At 38.2% G+C, this 18,284-nt stretch overlaps 12 protein-coding genes across 12 annotated transcripts; 8 read left to right on the top strand and 4 right to left on the bottom strand. All coding sequences in view use genetic code 12, as the record gives it.

The window, feature by feature from the left end:
• Positions 1-545: 545 nt before the first annotated feature.
• On the top strand, positions 546-1,331 carry I9W82_003577 (uncharacterized protein; the record flags this gene model as incomplete). The annotated part of the gene is made up of 1 exon (XM_067692557.1): positions 546-1,331. The coding sequence occupies one exon, from the start codon at positions 546-548 to the stop codon at positions 1,329-1,331; it is 786 nt and encodes a 261-aa protein (XP_067547975.1).
• Positions 1,332-1,388: 57 nt separating this feature from the next.
• I9W82_003576 (ferric reductase family protein) lies at positions 1,389-2,681 on the top strand (the record flags this gene model as incomplete). Its single annotated transcript, XM_067692556.1, has 1 exon — positions 1,389-2,681. One exon carries the CDS (start codon positions 1,389-1,391, stop codon positions 2,679-2,681), a length of 1,293 nt encoding a protein of 430 aa, XP_067547974.1.
• Positions 2,682-3,770: 1,089 nt separating this feature from the next.
• Positions 3,771-5,990, top strand: I9W82_003575 (uncharacterized protein; the record flags this gene model as incomplete). The annotated part of the gene is made up of 1 exon (XM_067692555.1): positions 3,771-5,990. One exon carries the CDS (start codon positions 3,771-3,773, stop codon positions 5,988-5,990), a length of 2,220 nt encoding a protein of 739 aa, XP_067547973.1.
• A 532-nt stretch (positions 5,991-6,522) lies between these two features.
• On the top strand, positions 6,523-6,804 carry I9W82_003574 (uncharacterized protein; the record flags this gene model as incomplete). The annotated part of the gene is made up of 1 exon (XM_067692554.1): positions 6,523-6,804. One exon carries the CDS (start codon positions 6,523-6,525, stop codon positions 6,802-6,804), a length of 282 nt encoding a protein of 93 aa, XP_067547972.1.
• Positions 6,805-7,108: 304 nt separating this feature from the next.
• I9W82_003573 (uncharacterized protein) lies at positions 7,109-8,107 on the top strand (the record flags this gene model as incomplete). The annotated part of the gene is made up of 1 exon (XM_067692553.1): positions 7,109-8,107. One exon carries the CDS (start codon positions 7,109-7,111, stop codon positions 8,105-8,107), a length of 999 nt encoding a protein of 332 aa, XP_067547971.1.
• Positions 8,108-8,342: 235 nt separating this feature from the next.
• On the top strand, positions 8,343-9,245 carry I9W82_003572 (U2-type spliceosomal complex subunit; the record flags this gene model as incomplete). The annotated part of the gene is made up of 1 exon (XM_067692552.1): positions 8,343-9,245. The coding sequence occupies one exon, from the start codon at positions 8,343-8,345 to the stop codon at positions 9,243-9,245; it is 903 nt and encodes a 300-aa protein (XP_067547970.1).
• Positions 9,246-9,381: 136 nt separating this feature from the next.
• Positions 9,382-10,503, bottom strand: I9W82_003571 (chromatin DNA-binding HSP70/DnaK family ATPase; the record flags this gene model as incomplete). The annotated part of the gene is made up of 1 exon (XM_067692551.1): positions 9,382-10,503. One exon carries the CDS (start codon positions 10,501-10,503, stop codon positions 9,382-9,384), a length of 1,122 nt encoding a protein of 373 aa, XP_067547969.1.
• A 161-nt stretch (positions 10,504-10,664) lies between these two features.
• Positions 10,665-11,348, top strand: SPC34 (Spc34p; the record flags this gene model as incomplete). The annotated part of the gene is made up of 1 exon (XM_067692550.1): positions 10,665-11,348. The coding sequence occupies one exon, from the start codon at positions 10,665-10,667 to the stop codon at positions 11,346-11,348; it is 684 nt and encodes a 227-aa protein (XP_067547968.1).
• An 86-nt stretch (positions 11,349-11,434) lies between these two features.
• Positions 11,435-11,835, bottom strand: RPL30 (60S ribosomal protein eL30; the record flags this gene model as incomplete). Its single annotated transcript, XM_067692548.1, has 2 exons — positions 11,435-11,734; positions 11,788-11,835. The coding sequence occupies 2 exons, from the start codon at positions 11,833-11,835 to the stop codon at positions 11,435-11,437; spliced, it is 348 nt and encodes a 115-aa protein (XP_067547967.1).
• A 54-nt stretch (positions 11,836-11,889) lies between these two features.
• Positions 11,890-12,993, top strand: RPL24A (60S ribosomal protein eL24; the record flags this gene model as incomplete). Its single annotated transcript, XM_067692547.1, has 2 exons — positions 11,890-11,924; positions 12,522-12,993. The coding sequence occupies 2 exons, from the start codon at positions 11,890-11,892 to the stop codon at positions 12,991-12,993; spliced, it is 507 nt and encodes a 168-aa protein (XP_067547966.1).
• A 113-nt stretch (positions 12,994-13,106) lies between these two features.
• Positions 13,107-14,048, bottom strand: FGR10 (Fgr10p; the record flags this gene model as incomplete). Its single annotated transcript, XM_067692546.1, has 1 exon — positions 13,107-14,048. The coding sequence occupies one exon, from the start codon at positions 14,046-14,048 to the stop codon at positions 13,107-13,109; it is 942 nt and encodes a 313-aa protein (XP_067547965.1).
• A 161-nt stretch (positions 14,049-14,209) lies between these two features.
• Positions 14,210-17,803, bottom strand: I9W82_003566 (uncharacterized protein; the record flags this gene model as incomplete). The annotated part of the gene is made up of 1 exon (XM_067692545.1): positions 14,210-17,803. One exon carries the CDS (start codon positions 17,801-17,803, stop codon positions 14,210-14,212), a length of 3,594 nt encoding a protein of 1,197 aa, XP_067547964.1.
• Positions 17,804-18,284: the final 481 nt, after the last annotated feature.

The raw sequence follows: 18,284 nt of genomic DNA, 5'->3' as shown, positions 1-18,284 counted from the left end.
TCTTTTCAAAAACGACTTTGTGCATATGGCATTTCTTTGCAAAGAAGGCATCTCTAATCTTTTCCATCAATTGCCGTTTTTCTAATATATGACAGTAAAACTTGAACACTTTCTCGCATTGGAGTATCTTTAATTTTATATTCCACCTCTCTTGTAGCAACCAAGCAATCACCATGATTTTCTTGGTAAGCATTTATAAACCCACCACCACCACTAGTAGACCCACTCTAGTATACAGGTTGTGTTTGTTCATAAAGCTAATACTTACACAAACTGATCACAATAGAGTACCAACAACAAACTACATCAAGCACAAAACGGAATATACAATGCTGTACAAATTCATAAAATTTTTTTTTTCATGCATTGTTGAACAAAGAGAAGAATAGATGGAAGAGATAACTTATATATATATATATATTCAACAATGCCTCCGTTTGTCTGTATAACTTGTAGGATATCTTATTCTTCTTTTTAACAATTGTTCTCACTTGTTTGCAGCCCATACCGGAGTTAACGAGTCACCACGCAAACTGAGAAGCATCATGGTGTCCCTTAACAAATCATTATACGCCTTACTTTCGCTATGTTTAGTGTCAAGAGTTTCCGCTGGTGATGGCTATCAAATTTATCATGCTGACGATTTCCCAGTTCAAGCTTGTACTGGGGTCATTGGAAAGACAGCCACCTTTTTCGGAGAAGATGTTACAAATGGATTTTGTGATGTTGATAATCAACCAGCATTGGGGACTATGGCTGAGTGTATTGAAATGATGATGAATTATAAAAACAAAAACTCCCGTAAATTGTTTCTTGCTAGTTGCAAAAAGAAGAAATTAACTGAAGATCAATATTTTGCAGCTTTACAAAATGCTACTGAATTTGGATTTGTCGACACTAAAAAAGAAGAAGGGTTTAATAAGACCAAGTTGTTTTACAAGCCAGTATTATTGACTCAAACAAAGGTTGATAGAGCGTACGATGCTGTTGCTACTAGATGGTATAACTACAACTATGCTCAATGGTTTGGTATTTCATTAATGTGTTATTGGTTTGGAGTTTTATTTATTTCAGGTGCTATCAACTTGTGTTATTTCCTCTTTCCAGGGTTTATTAAATCATTCAAAGGTAAGTTACTGAATGCGTTCCGTAAATACATCACCTTACCAGCATTATTCAACGAGACACATATTCATCACAAAATCGTATTCAAACACTTGATTGTGATGTTTCCTACCAGGTTGGAGTCATTGATTGTTTTTGGATGGTTTGCAATGGCATTTATCATGTGTTTTACCAACTATGTTCATGTTGTTCCTAATTATATTTGACCGGACAAATCAAATGAACTCGGTAGAAAGGTTGCTGATAGAACTGGACAAATTGTCATGTGGTTGATGCCACCCTTGGTTTTGTTTGCCGGTAGAAACAATTTTATGCAATGGATCAGTGGTTGGCCCTACGCTAGATTTGTTTATGTCCACAAATGGATTGCGAGAATTGTCTTCTGTATGAGTATTGCTCATGCTGTTGGTATGACCTATAATGGTAAAAAATTGGGTAAGTACGAGTCAAGGTTTGCTGAACCTTATGTCCGTTGGGGTACAGTTGCTATAGCTTGCATGGGTATTATGTGTTTCCACTCATTGATGTATTTCAGAAGAAACAACTATGAGTTGTTTATCTTGATTCACGTTTTGATGGCAGTGTTTGCCATTGGTGGGTTATGGATTCATGCAAGACCACAAAATTTCCATTACTTCATGATTGCTACCGTTGCAGTGTGGGTATTTGATCGTGTTGTTCGTATTGCAAGATTGGCTTCATTCGGATTACGTACCGCTCAAGTAAAATTGATTGCTAATGAAACTGTTAAAGTTACTGTTTCTAGACCTCCATGGTGGGTGCCATTCCCAGGATGCCATGCTTTTATCCACTTTATGAGACCAACATGTTTCTGGCAATCACACCCATTCACAATTGTTGACTCTGTTGCTGAAAACAGAACCATTACTTTTTACTTGAAAGTTAAAGGAGGTATGACCCATGGATTGTATCAATACTTGTCCAAACAGCCAGGTCAAACCGCTTCAATTAAGGTTTCAGTTGAAGGACCATATGGTAACCCAATTGCAATCAACAGGTTCGAATCAAGTGTATTTATTGCCGGTGGAAATGGTATTCCGGGTCTTTACTATGAAGCTACATCAATCGCCAAAAGATTTGGCGAGTCAAGGTCAATTAAGTTCTATTGGGTTATTCGTCATTACCGTTCATTAGAATGGTTTTCTGAAGAATTGCAAAAATTGAAGGAGTACCCATCAATTACACCTATTGTCTATGTTACTCAACCACACATTGGAGTAACGGAACCAATTGAGACTAGTGTAACTGATGATGAGTTGGAACAAGAAGAGGAACAAGAAAAGAAATCAGACACAAATGAAAATGAAGGATACATTGTTAAACGCAGAAAACAAATGGATCATGTTGAATTTAGAGAATACAGACCAGATTTCTACCAAATTACTGCCGATGAAATTAAAGAAGCGGTAACTCCTTTGGCTATTGCATCTTGTGCTCATGGGTCCATGGTTGATGTAATTAGGAAATCTGTTGCTGAACATTTGGATGATTCACAATATAGAATTGAATTGTTTGAACAAATCCAGGGTTGGTGATAAATAGTGTTCTGTACTCATATTGTATTGGTGGTAATTTATAGAGCGGTACGTTTTCTCTGAATGTTTATAAAACCTTTTCTTCTGTTGTTAGCTGTCATGGCGTAGAGATCTCGAGACAAAATTTTAAACTAAGGCGGGATCGACGCCGAAATCTAAAAAGTGGCCAATAAAAAAAAAAGTATTTTGTACCACCAAAGAACGGACATTGACAATGTAGAAAAGAAAGTCGTATAAGTACCGGTGTGTATCGGCGCGAATCAAAAGAGCAACAGAAATTCCAGACTCTTATTGTGTAGATATTGAATTTGGATCAATGAGTATAGAAAAATCTTTACTTGCACAAAACCAACATACAATTGGTGTCAAGCACGTAAAAAGGATATCACAGTTTTCACTCCAGGCAAGTTAGTTTCTGATATTTGAAGTGAGTACGTCCTTTTATAGCTATAGGACTTGAGCGTCGTTCAGTGGGCTAAAAAGCTGCTCTTCTACAATGTGTCTAATACCATCAGAGATCAAATTTTGCAATTACTTACCTTGTGTAATACGCGTCTGGCACCCTCCAAAATAAATGGAAAACGTAAACAACAACAAAATCTGTACACAATACATATTGCAACACAATAACACGCTTAGAAAAAAAATTTTTATTTTTCTCTATTTATTTATCCTGTTTTAGAAAGTAAAACTCATTGGTGGAGGGAAACGGATAGCTCTAGTTTCTTAGCTAATTCATTTCTTTTTCATTGATTCATCGCTTTCTTTTCATCCAACGCTAGAAGGTGGTTCACTTACAAGTTTGCTCCGAGGGAAGAAAATCGGCCAGATATCCAAAGACCAAAAGTACCTATTATACGGTTAGGAAGAGAAAAAACAGAGATCCAGATAGATAGATTCTTTGTTCTTAAAAAAAAAAAGTCTTGTCCTCCAGCTGCATATCTTTTACAAAACCTTAAAGAGATCATAGGGCCCATCCATTCGTTTTATCACAACTGGCATATCTTTTTTGATACCACCACAGTCACTCGCTTTGATAACCAACTACTTTTTTGCATATAACTAACTTATACTTCCTCATACTCCCAAATGCACCCAACAGCAACGTCAACACATTACTTGTTTGAACGAGCTTCCAAATCGTCCAGCAGTGATGACTCAAGTTCTGACTATTGTGAAAAGCATCCCAATTCTTCCGAATGTGAGAAACCAGTGAGTAACGATGCTCTTACCATTGCATTGTCTATTGTTTTACCTGTTGTTGCCATTCTTTGTGTTTTGGGTTATTTCCTCTACAGAAATTACCGTAAAGATAAAAAGGAAGACTTGGAGCGGGATCCAGACTTTTACGAAACTGGAGAAGCTACTGCATTACCAGATTTCCCCGAAATGAATAAAGAAGATCCATTTCATAACAGAAACTCAATTAGATATCCTATGGAACAATATAATAAGGAGGGTGGTTATGATGGTAATAATAATAACCGCTACACCTACCATATGGCCAGAAAATCGCAAGACCCATATCTAGATAGCTTTGTTTTACCTTATCAACATCAAATTGGATCAAAACTTTCATTAGACGACTATGCTAAACATTTGGACCTGCAAGGATACCACACACCAAATCCTCGGACTAGAGCCAGCTCAATGCATTTGGATGCCGCAGTGAGATCAATGAATTACAATAACAATAACAATAACAACAGTAATACTCAATCAAACACTCATTCGAGAAAGCCAAGTTTACAAACAAACACGCATTCAAGAAAACCAAGTTCTCATATGAGTCCACTGAAGAAAGTTGATGGTAAACAATATACAAATATTCCAAATGAGTCAAATCCAGTCTTGCATGAAGCTTCACATGAGGTGTCGAGTATAATGGATGAGTCCGGTGGATCTGCTTCTGATGATAGTGGAATTGTTTCTCCACAAGATGTGAACTTTGGTATAACTTATGAAAATGAGTCTGAAATGGCTATTAATAAAGCTGTTCCACAAATTGTTGTTGATGAAAATGATACTAACAATGACGATACTGAGCCAAACGATGATACAGCAGATCTGTCTCCTTTTAATGATCATATTCATCACCATGGAACACAAGAAACTACTTTGGATACGATACCTATGCAGAATTGGAAGAAAGATGTATATCCAAATGACGAAGATGAGATGTCATCGTCGTCATCAAGTGAATCCAACACTAATCCTACCAACAAGAAATCTGTCAGAATCAACAAGTCTCCAAGAATTTCAGCATTTAACTTGTTAAAGAATGATAGTGATGCTGAAGATGAAGAGGACGACGACGATGAAGAATTGGCGGAATTGACTCCTAAACAACAAGAGGAAATCAAACGTATGAAGTCGGTGTACAAAGTCTATTTCGATAAAGAAGGAGAAGCTATGAAACGGGGTCATGAGAATGAAGTTGAAGAAGGTGTTGCTCAACACGAGGGAGATAATGTTGAGTCTATGCATGGAGAGCAAATCAATGATGATTTGAAAGTCGATGCTGATTATGCAAAGAGATACAGCAACACATCATCAGTTTACTTAGATCCCGAAGAAGCATACCAGTACCAACAACAACAACAACAAATGTATTACGAAGATTTCAATCAACAGTATCAACAACAATTTGGAGCTCCAGTCGATCCTCAATTGTATCAACAATATCAGCAACAGCAATACTACTACTACCAACAGCAGCAACAACAACAACTTCGACAACAACAGCAAATGCCTGCTCGACCTTTGCCTCCTTTGCAACAATTGCGTAATCCATCTGATCTTCGTAAATCTACACTTCAGACATTTACTGATTTCAGACCTCGTGTCAAGAATCAAACTGTCACGTCACCGCCACAAGGAAAACAACCATTTGTACCTATTGAAAACGATACAGTTTGGACATCACCTATAAATTCACCCAGTATACAATCACAAGCATCCTTCCCTAGTCAGCAACATGCTTACCGTAATCAAAGCGAATACTTCCCCAACCAACAACAACATCATCATCATCAACAACAACAACATCCAATATACCAAGGCAACGGAAAATCCAATTCGTCTACAGCTATCCCTTCAGCAACTCAAGTGTCTCGTTCATCAGTGGTGATGTTGAATCCTGTTACCGAGATTACCAAATCGCGTAAGTTTAAACCGGCTGGTTCATTACCTAGTACTAATCAACTTCAGGCTCAGTTCGGTCATAGTGACTTGAATGGACCGGAGAATGATTTGTTGCCAAGTAATAGAAAGAGTGATGTTAGAAGAATGATGAATAGTAATTTTTAGGGTATTTAGGTGTACAGTACTAGGTTTTGTTTTGTAATTAGAATAATTAGATGGTTAAGTTTCATCATAAGCTTTGATGTAATTTCGCACAAATTTGCACCCAAAAAATATACCTCGGTAGAATTCTCTGGGGCGAAAGTACCTTAGATGCGTAAGTTGCTGTTAAGAGATATTTTCTAAAAAGTGTGACTGATACACGCTCATTGTAGTACCACAACATATGTTCAACCTTGTTTCCTGAGTCATCTTCTTTTTTTTTTGCATCTTTATACTTATTGTCGTAAGACTGATTATCATTGGTCGGTTAACCAACCAAATTGAGCGAGAAAAGAAAAATTAAACAGCAAAAAAAAAAAATTTCCAGCGCCAAACAACGAAAAATACCCGAAAGTAGCCATTAAGAGAAGGTATACCATCGACAAAGCAAAACTACACGTCAAAGTACCTCAATTTAGGCATACACGTATAATAGGTACCTCAGAAGACTAATCTTTGTTCACTAAAATATCAAAAACACAGAAAAGACTACACAATGTCAGACGCAACTGCATCAACTCCAGCTCCAGCATCAGCTTCCCAAATTATACCAACGTCATCTCAAAACTTGCTCAATGACAAATGGGACGTAGTATTATCAAACGCATTAATCAAGACAGGATTAGGTTTCGGTGGAGGTGTATTGGCATCAATTTTATTTTTCAAAAGAAGACAGTTTCCAGTATGGTTGGGAGTTGGATTTGGATTGGGAAGAGGCTACGCTGAAGGTGATGCTATATTTAGGTCGAATCACGGTTTGAGAACTGTAAAGGCTTAAAATGGTGAACGGCTTAGGGGAGGTTCTGTGATAAAGAGAACCCGACCAAGGAAAATAGGTGGATAGGTTACTTGTATAATATCAAGATTGATATATAAATAAAAGAATCACATGGATGTTTTAGATTACAAAAGAAAGCTTTATTCAAGAAGGAAGGCTAGTAATTTTCGATTTGCCGGTTAAAGTATCCTCCGATTGCAAAAAATTAAAATTATATTTCTCAATGTAACACGGGGGTAAGATAAAATCCACAGTTTTTTTAATCAGCACCAAAACAACTACACAACACGCAATTTAAAGGATCATGGTTAAATCAATACGAGTTATGATTGAAACGGACACGGACTTGCATAGAGTTCTCAAGGTTTCCAAGTCTGCAACCCCCTTGGAAATAAGGAACGCATATGTTAAACAAGCTTTAATTTATCACCCTGATAACAGACCCAAGAAGGAAAGAAAATTCGTCCGAGGTGACTTCAATTTGATTTCTACAAGCTACCAAATACTCGCCGACCCTTCATTACGAAAGCAGTATAATGACATAATGCGTATTCATAAAAGCGATCCTTCAAAGTCAGTAAGGAAGATTGCGGGGGTCAAGAAGTTGCAACAAATATTAAAAAATAAACAGAAAGCATCCCAACAAACATGTAAGGGTAAACAGAAAGCGTCACAACAAACATTCAAAGGTAAACAAAAAGCAGCGCAACAAAAGTTTAAAGACAGACAGAAAGCATCCCCACAATCGGTGTTCTCTATAGCAGATTTAGATGACAAAGAAACACACAAGCGCCCCCCATCAGTTAACTTAGAACAATTGAGACAACAGGGAGTTAAACGACGTAATGTGCTTGAAGAAGAGTTTAGAAAACAAGCGAGCATTTATGATATACCAGTATTTGAAACACTTCAATTCAACACGAGTCGAGTTTTTACAGCTCGTTTGAAGTACAAATCCAAGTCTGTGCTGATAATTGACGAGAGTTCAATAAAAGGAATAATGAGTGTCTTTGGTAACGTCAAAGAAGTTGAGTTGCTTGACGTGTATGACGACGATGACGACTATGGACATGCATTGGTTGAGTTTGATGATGTGGATGCTCTAAATGCAGCAATTTATTGTGATTATGCTACGGCGCTGCATTGGGATGGTACTAAGTACCGAGCATTGGCTGACTTGCTAGTATCTTGTGAGAGCGAGTTTGGACCCTACGGAGAAAAATGGACAAATAATGCTATAGTTAACTCCATACTTGATCAGCATGTCCAATCCTTATCCGACGGCGTAGTTGGGGGATTTTGAAAAAGGCCCGGATTTTGTTTTTTGATTTTTCTTAAAGTGATGTTTTTAAATATACAACCGTAGATTATATTGGCAGATCTTGTAGATTGTGCTGTAAAGATGTAGCTTTTGGGCCGCTTGAAATTCTATGGTCCACCATTTTTTGATTGCAAAACATTAGCGATGCACAAATTTGATACTTTTCTTTTTCATCACGTATACACTTCTGCAACAACAACACATCACTTAAAAAAAAATGGTCGAATCAATACGAGCGATGGTTGATAAGAATGTCGATTTGTATGAAGTCCTCAACGTTGCAACCGATGCAACTCCCGAAGAAATAAAACGAGCGTTTCACAAGTTAGCACTACTTCATCACCCAGATATGAAATCCAAGAGTATAGTCAAGCAAGCTGATTTTAGATTGATTTTAGCATGTTATGAAATCCTTTCTGATCCGTCACTACGAAAGCAGTATGAAGATTTAATTCAGCGACATGACAAGAGTCAGTTTTCACGTGTTGGTGAAATCGATGCCCAGGTTCAAGAAATGCAACAAAAGCTACGAGAGAAGGAAGCACGAGCAAAGAACGAACTACAAGAGCTTGGACAATGTGAAGTGAAAGATAATGAGAAACGTCCTGCATCAGTGAATATAGAACTACTAAGAGAAGAAGGAGTCAGAAAGCGTAGGGCACTTGAAGAAGCAAGCACTGCAAAAGAGTCAAAAGCCAGCACGAGCATTTATGATTTACCAGTACAGGAGGATCTTGACTTTAACACGAGCCGACTCTTCACAGCTCGCTTAAAATACAGGCATAGGCCGGAGGTCAAGTTTGATGAGAATATCATCATGGAAATCATGAGTATATTTGGAAAGGTGAAAGAGGTAGAGTTGCTTGATGCAGACGGCAAATACGCATACGCATTGGTTGAATTTGATGACATAAGCGCCCTAAATTCAGCTACTGATTACGATTACTCCACCGCACAAAAGTGGGACGGTACAAGAGTTCGAAAATTGGCCAGTTTACTACGATCTTGCAAAAAGGAATTTGGACCTGATGGTGAAAAGTGGACAAATAATGCAAAAGTAAACGCTGTGCTTGACCAATATGTCCAATCCGTATCTGACAAAAAAGAGATGGCTTTATGATTTCCACTTTCTTGTCTTTTCGTAAATTGATTTTGATATACGATCACAATTTAAACAGATTGAAACGAGCTATCTCAACCCGTGGATCGACGGTAACTACATTGTATCGTTTTAAATATTGTGTCTATTAATCCCTCTAGTCATCCCTCCATTTGACAAACACTTCATCTGTCCTAAACCTCTGAGTACAAACAGTATCCATAAGTTCATTAGTTTGCCCCATTCTATACTGTAACAACCCCGCATGCGCTATCATGATACCATTATCAATACAGAAACGTTCATCAGTGGCAAATATTTGTCCATTTTTACGATCCTCAATCATCAACTTCATCATTTCCTGTAATCGTTCATTTGACCCTACTCCTCCGACGATAAGCACCTGGTTACTATCCACATGAGCCAATGCACGTTCAGTTATTTCCACCAACATACTAAACAAAATCTCTTGTAATGAAAAACATAGGTCCTCAGCAGTGATTGGCTCACCAGTTTCTTCATCAATGAGGTTTTTGCTTTTCTTATTGTTGAACAAGTCTTTAGCTACTCCGTCAATATATGCTAATATTCCTGACATTGACAAGTCCATCCCTTTCACAGTATATGGCAAATTGACCAAATGCTTACCCTTTTTGGCCATTTGTTCAATGTTATACCCTGGTGCTGGTTCATTGGGGATTTTCAAAGTTCTGGCAAACCTATCAAGACAATTACCAATGGCAATATCTAAAGTCTCACCAAATATTCTGTACCGTTGTTTTGAATAAGCAATCACTTGAGTATTTCCACCACTTACATATAAGACAACAGGGTTATTTGCTCCAGTGATTTCTCGGCCCATTTCAATATGACCCACACAATGATTAACCCCGACCAATGGTAAATCCCATAACTGTGCCAACGTTCTTGCTGCCATCACAACACTTTGCAACGGAGCACCCATTCCTGGACCTTGTGTAAAGCAAATGACATCAATATCTGAACCTTTAATTTTGGCAGTTGCTAAAGCTCTTTTGATAACTCTCACTACCCAGTTACGATGATGCCGAGCTGTATCTCGTGGTAGGAAACCTTCACCTGGTGGTGTGATGTAAGTATCTCTGATATTTGATAATACCTCAGCTCGATTCAGAGAGGATAATTGCCCTTTTGGGTGCTTAATAACACCAACACCGAGTTTATTTGCTGACCCTTCAAGACCTAGCGCTATATAGTGGTCTTTACCAGGTTTGAGATATTGATCTAGATCGACTGTCATTGGGAGATGGATCCTTGTGCGTATCTGGTGAAGAACTTCTAAGAGATCCAAGAGATGCGTCTGGCCTCTTTTTTTTTGTGCGGCCTACCAAAAAAATCAAAATGTAAACAAAAGCCCACACGGAAGCACCAATTTATCCTCCTAGCACACCAGAACAGAAGATGTCTCTTTTAAATGAATTGGAGCGTATAGAAAAGGCTACGCAGTCAGTGGAATCTTACCTATTTGAAGCACCAGGAATGTTTACCAACTCTATCGTCAACCCACCTCCAATACAAACGCTACTACGTGACCCAACTCCTGATGAACGACGATTGTATAAAGTGACCAATACCTCATTGACAGCGACCTCAGATGATCCAAAAGTGGAAAGGGTTGATGGAAAGTCCATGTATCATGAATATGACTTTGATGATCCGTCTTTTATAATGATGAATGAATCAGAAAATGTTGACTATGAACAACCTATAGTTAGACTACCCACATTGTACCGTTCTGATCCATTCCCAGCCAAGATTGATGTCAATTTTATGGACAGTGAAGACTTGTTTGAATCAATTGAGGATTTTATTTCCGTGGTGGATAAGTACCCCAATTTAATTGAGGATTACGAGGCAATCAGGAGTAAGATAGAACAGTTGAGACAAGAGTATGCAAATGTGAATAATGAGATTCACGAGATGGAGTCAGAGTTGAAAAGTACCAAGCAAGCTTTGTGGAAAGAGTTTAAAGTTTCTACAGATCATGTTGTTAGCAGTGGTGAATTGGTTGACCTTGATGCTGAAATACAGAAGGAAGAGAATAGGATTAGACAGTTGCAAGCTACCTTAGACAAGAGAGTGTAGCATAACAACTACGTTTCACTTTTTTTCCTCGAAAATAATAATACATTAACTATATACCAATATAGATTCAATAGCGTAAATTATCTTTAAACTGAGGTAAGAATGTCTGAGTCACCAGCATCCAAGATTGACAAAGTACCAACTCTGAACAATTTACCACAAACGGTACCCAATTCATTGTTACCACCTTGGAAGTAGTAAACTGGGGTCTTTGACAACATAGCGTAATATTCCAATTCGGATTTTCTCAAAACTGGAGTGTTAGCGGCAATGATAACCAATTTGGCCTTACCAGTTCTCAAGGACTTGACAACTGACTTGTAGCCCAAGGTATATTTACCTGACTTCATGGACAAAGCCAATTTAGCATTGATGTTTTCTTGGTTCTTAGCTGATTTTGGTGCCTGAAGTAATAAAGTTAGTAACTAAAGCTCTCCACATGTGGGCACAACAAAGACTTGAAACTTGAAACCTCATGGACATACATTCAAATGTAATGTACCCTTTAAGGGCTGAAGCTGAAAGCAACTTCAAAGTCATTATGTTGATTGTTTTAAAAGTATACGGACCATCGCTGTGTTTTAAATTTGTATTATATCAATAGGTTACACTCCGGTCTTGATGTAGTGAGAAAAGAAGAGCAGAACCAGATGAGTTAGGGGAAGATGAAAATTTAATTTTTTTGGTACAAAGGACGAGAGAAAGAAAAAAATATATGACACGTGCAAAGCTGCGGGTTAGGTTTGAGCCCTAATAAATGAATAATTTTTTTTTTTTTCTCTCTCTCTCTCACTCACACTCACACAGCGAAAAAATCAATACAAGGTTTGAAAATTAACAATCAGTATCAGACTTACCTTCCTTTGATCAATTAACCACGCAATAGGTATGTGAGGAGTTCACCAGATATGGAGAATCAATATTCAGGAATTAGAGGTGGAATGGGTGATTTAAGAACATATGCGAAAGAGAGATTGCTGCGCTCAAACAGAGCCAGTTACTACAAATTGTGAACCAGTTGGGTAAAATTATCTTGTTAACGAAATAGACCACCACGCCGGTTGCTGTAATACCAGTAAACTGAGCTACCTACAGTTACATTCCACAGAGCCACCCGTCTAGTCCAGAATATTCTCCTACCCCAAGATAAATACTAACGTTCTTTTCCTCTAGAAAAATGAAGATCGAAGTTGATTCCTTTTCAGGTTCTAAGATTTACCCAGGTAGAGGTACTTTGTTTGTCAGAGGAGACTCTAAAATCTTTAGATTCCAATCATCAAAGTCTGCCTCCCTTTTCCAACAAAGAAAGAACCCAAGAAGAATCTCATGGACCGTTTTGTACAGAAGACACCACAAGAAAGGTATCTCTGAAGAAACTTCTAAAAAGAGAACCAGAAAGACCGTTAAGCACCAAAGAGCTATCGTCGGTGCTTCATTGGAATTGATCAAGGAAAGAAGAAGCCAAAAGCCATCAGAAAGAAAAGCTGCTAGAGACTCTAAATTGGCTAAGGACAAGGAGGCTAAGAAGGCTGCTAAGGCTGCCAGAAAAGCTGAAAAGGCTAAAGCTGCTGCTGCTGGTAACCCAGTTGTCTCCAAGCAAAGCGCTAAAGGTTCATTCCAAAAGGTTAAAGCCACTTCTCGTTAAGTGATCTAAGACTAATTTAGTGTGTACAAATATAAAGAGTGTTTTGGGGAAAGAAGAAGATTAATAATGTATGTATTGACAAGAAGATATATACAATGAATTAAAGTGTGACTCTATTGTAGTTTGTATTCACCAAATGTGAACTTACCCTTTTGTTCAACAGAACTTAGTATAACCCTTGTTGAGTCATTGACTCTAGTACCAAAGTAAAAAGTCTCTGTGGTGTGTCCGTATAAGAGGTGTGTTACCCCATTGGACCTTCTCAACACAGCTATGAAGCCACAATATATATCCTTGCTCTTGCTGAGCAATAACTTTTCTAATTGTGTTCCATATTCTCCTTCATCCATGCGATGTACATTTGTAACAATTAACTGAGCTAAGGAGTGTTGGATTATTTGCTCACCATTCCCTGAACACATGCAACTAATTTCCGTATCATCAATCTTTTCATAATATATAGCGGCTCCAATGATCCCAGCACACCCAATCCTACCTGGCAACTTAAAGAAATGACCTCCTGATGAAGTAGACAATGTAGTTTGATCTGCATCAATCACGATTGTCCCAATTGTATCGTTTACATCATCACCAGCGTATTGAAATATTCGGTCCTTATACAAGTTGTAGATCTTTTGTGATTTTGCAGAGACAAGGTGATCATCACTCGCAATATCCATATACCTCCTCAAACTACTGCAATGCAAACTCAATGGTCTTGACAAATTTGTGTCTCGACTATATTGTTTGTTGATGTTGTTGTATATCCGAAACATCTCTTCTGTTGGTACTTGCACTTGTAATCCAGACAAAGCACCACTTTCACCATCACTTTTGATATAACTAGCGTCAATCTCCACTTCACCTAATATATTTAAGCTTGATCCGTATCCGGTATTTGTTAATGGTGACTTTTCCAAAATTCCGTTGATTTCAACAACATCACTCTTTTCCAAAGCCTTCTTCATGAGTCGCACATATTGGTCATTGTCCTTCGCATTGTGCTTACCTGCACCTATGTGGAGTATGACAATCTGATCTAACCCGTGTCCCATTCATGTATGATGATTGAGGGATTGAAACGGTTTTTGAAATGTGAATCGATCCCGCTACCAAATTCTTTTTACAGCTGGCCAATACTTGAGATCAACTACAAATTATGGTATTCTTAAAATAAAACTGAGTAGTTAAAGTAGCACTAAATATAAAAAATGTCTTATAAATGGAAGCTGACCAAAATAGTTGCAAATAAAGCAACTAAACTTGATAACGAAAATTGAACTAAAGAACCGCTGCTTTCATAAGTCGTAATATGTGGAGCTAAGACAGAAGGAGCTCTTGAATTTGATGTAGAGCTAGCAACTACCACATTAGTAGTAACAGTATACATGTTGGAGCTTGCTTTTGAGGCATTGGTAGGAGTGTTAGATCCAGCTTCAGATGTATTACCATTGGATAAAGCGGGAATAATATGATGTGATGCGGATGGGCTGTCTGTTTTTGAATCGGTTTCGGTGGATGAGCTTGCTTTACTGGAGTCAACTTCGGTGGATGAGCTGGCTTTACTGGAATCAATTTCGGTGGATGAACTAGCTGTTTTTGAATCGGCTTCGGTGGATGAGCTTGCTTTACTTGCACCAGCTTCGGTGGATGAGCTAACTGTTTTTGAATCAACTTCAGTGGATGAACTAGCAGAGCTGACACCTTCACTAATAACACCATTGTCATTATCCTGAATCTCGGAGACATCACCTGTCAAGCCAGCAGTAGCTTCAACTCTTGCAAAGCTTGCAGCTTTTGTCACCTCAGTTAAAAGAGCTTCTGTAGTTGTGCTTGTGTTCGTAAAATGAAAATCCCAAGCGGACTGAGTGACTGCAAAACCTTCATCAGTATTTGCATCGGAGCTTGTAGCATCAGTTTGAGAGGCAACATAGTACTCTGTTGTTGAAGACTCAGATGATTGCAAATGGACAGTAGTGGTCAAGCTTGTTGAAGATGATGACAAAGATTCAGACATTGTTGAAGATGATGACAAAGAGTCAGACATTGTTGAAAATGATGGCAAAGATTCAGACATCGTTGAAGCAGACTGTTGGCCTTGTGAGCTTCTTGAAGCAGTGGTACTTGGTTGGCTGGAGGTAGTAGATTCAACCAAAGCAGATTCAGTCATCGTAGATGATGCGACTGGTGAAGATGAAACAAACGACGATTCAGTCAGTGAGGATCCAAGTGTTGTATTTGTAACCACTGAAGACACAACTGCCGATTCTGAAACTTCTGAGTAGGTAACCGACCATGATGACATAGTTGAGCTTGAAGACCTTGTTGATGAACTGGAGACAATTTCATCTGTAGAAGCATCCAAATGACCAAATGAATAAGTGACCGGTTGGTTCACTGACGAAAAGCTAGAAGTTGAATCACTTTCACCAACTGGCATATAAGTTGTGGTTGCATCCGAAGATAATGAATCTATTGATGCAGACGACATAGGAATTGAAACAGCCTCAATAGTGTTTGAATCAATACCACCAACGGTACTTTCCAACAGTGGCTCATTAGGGGTATCAGTTTGCACAATCTGCGAGATAGTTGATGAAGATGAAATTTCAATACCAAAATTGCCAGCACCGGCAGCTTTTGCAACTACATCAGACACAGTGGAGTTAGTGGAGCTGAAAGTCAATAAATTAATGTTATCTTGGGAGTTTGCGCCTACCAACGGGTTCACTGTGGTCAAAGTTGCAAATTCAGTGATTGACTCAATGCTGCTGGTATTGGTGGTGTAGTAGTGCGCATCTGATGAGTTGAGCAGCACTGTTGTTGATGAAGATAAAACTAAGCTGCTGCTATATGGTGTAATTTCAGTAGTTGGTGTAGCTTTGGCCAGATAGGAGGTTTCTGTTTCTTCATAATACACGGATGAAAGCCCTTGCGTGCTGATGAATGTGGAATTTGCTCCAGTAGTGGCTGTTTCTGGAGTAGCTGAAGTCATATAGTCGTCAGTTTCAGTGACCATTGAAGTGTGATTGGAGTTCATGTAAACTGAAGAATCAACGTTCGTTTTATCAGATACCAGACTGGAATGGAGACCAACAGAGCTATTGTAGAATGAGGCTTGATTTGCTTCCATTAAGTACCCAGATGTAGTTGCCAACAATGTAATTTCAGCTACTTGATCTTCAGTAGATGAAGATACTATAGCCAGCGTATTGAAACCCGAAGACGAATCAACCACGAAAGAAGACTTGTAAACCATCGACTGAGTAGCAGGGTGTACAAAAGAAACATCACTGCTGACTGATTCGTGCTCAATGTAAATATCTGAGTTGTAAGCCGAATCCAATTCAGTTGAGGAAGTTTCGAAATCCACGGATAAAGCTTTTGAGCTGATTTCTAAGCTGTTTGTTGAATCTGTTGAGATACTTTCAGGAACACTTGCTGAAGTGATACTCAGCTCAAGATAATCAGATCTCATTTCCCCTTGAGTATTATACCTGCTTTCAGATTCAACTGGATAACCATTGGACGAAGTTTCAGTGACTGTAGACACGTCATAATTGATACCCAGGGAAACAGATGATGTAGAAGAGTTAGTCATTGTTGTAGTTGACATTAACTCTATGACGTCTGACTCAGTAACAGTCAATTCGGTGCTGGTAGTAGATTCAACTGGTGTATAATCAACTGTCTCATATTGAAATAAACCATAGTCATCAACTTCAATGTTGATCAATCTAGTTTGCTCCGAGATAGCACCATCGGTAGTTTGAGTGATTGTGGTGAGAACTTGGGTTGGTTGCGCTCCTGGATCAACTGGTGCACGCTTACACTTTTGACATGGATAGCTTGGATTTGGAACGGGGCCATTGTATGCAAGAGCACCTCTGCTAACAAAATCCAATTCAACTATGTTAAGATCAACGATGGCAAATTTAGATTTGTCATAACCTTTACCAATATTGAAGTAAGCTGACCTTAAGAAATTTCCAATGTATAAGACACCAGTGTTTGAATCATATGACCACTCACCTCTGTCAATAGCTCTGTTTATGGAAATGATGTTTGATGCACCACCAGCACGTTGCCCAAACCCTTCGACCTTGAATACTCTCTTACTAATATATGGCTCAACTATGAAAGATGATTTTGAATCAGTGAGTTGAAATTTTTGTTTAGTTGAAATTGTCCTTTGAATATTAGCGAGATAAATTGCCGAGTTCTCTTCTGCAGTTATACAACCTGATCCTTCGATATCATGTAAAGTTTGTTTAAAAGTTTTGTTGAATAGACAAATTTGTCCATTATTTCTAATGGAACCGAGCGGAATTCCGGTGTTAATATTTTGCTTGGTTCTTTGGTACTGGGCAAACACTAGTAATCCATTATTTTCCCAAAAAATTGAATCAAGAAACATATCAGAGTCGCCAGCCCCCGTCAAGTACATCCCACCATTGTTTTTAAATGAAGCACCGAGAAGGTTATAATGCGAATCTTTTGATAATGGGTGGGCAGAAAACGAAATTAATCCATCATTAACTATGGAGTTAATAACACCCAATAATGTAACTGTTGATGAAATTAATGGTGATATGCTTGTAACGAAAAAACGAGCATCTTGCTCAACATGTAAACTTGAAATGAAAGCTGAGTTGGCATTGTTAACAATTGACCATGTTGCTCCAGAATGAACTGTAATTGGACCAGCTCCGAAATTGTAGGCACCTCTAGCAACTGTGTCGTAGTAAATATCAGCTCCAGTCACACACGTGACCATGAAAACGGAAATAATGTAAATGAGACCAATCATTGCGTATGAGATGTTTTGTAGTTACTATGTAGATGATTGTAATGAGAAGTTATCCATATGACATGGTTATTAGCTCTTTCTTTTATACCATCACATTTGGAATTCGATAAACTACTTTGGTTGCAAAATTGAGACATATCAGATTACCAAATGTCAGAGTTTTTAGAGTTTGGCGCAGGGGAAATCTTTTACTTTCGGGGATGTAACAGCTTTCGTTTTTGTCTTACGCCCTATTTCCCCGTGTCTTTCAATAATTCAGAAATAATAATATTATATAAGATAAAATTGAATGATAAGAAAATAATCTCTACTCGGGGGAAACACATTACACTGATAGATTTCGTATTTACCCCCGGATTAACCACAAAAAGAAAGGCAAAAATTCGCAACTGATGTTACAAAAACTCCGTTATTATGTGAAATATTATTTTGCAACATGATAAATTACTATCACCCCGATATCACACAAACTATTACAGAG

The sequence above is a fragment of the Candida metapsilosis genome, assembly GCF_017655625.1.
Source record: "Candida metapsilosis strain BP57 chromosome Unknown scaffold4, whole genome shotgun sequence".
Taxonomy (NCBI): Eukaryota; Fungi; Ascomycota; class Pichiomycetes; order Serinales; family Debaryomycetaceae; genus Lodderomyces; species Lodderomyces metapsilosis.
Note: the sequence above shows the minus strand (reverse complement) of the source record. Positions and strands in the feature narration are given on the sequence as shown.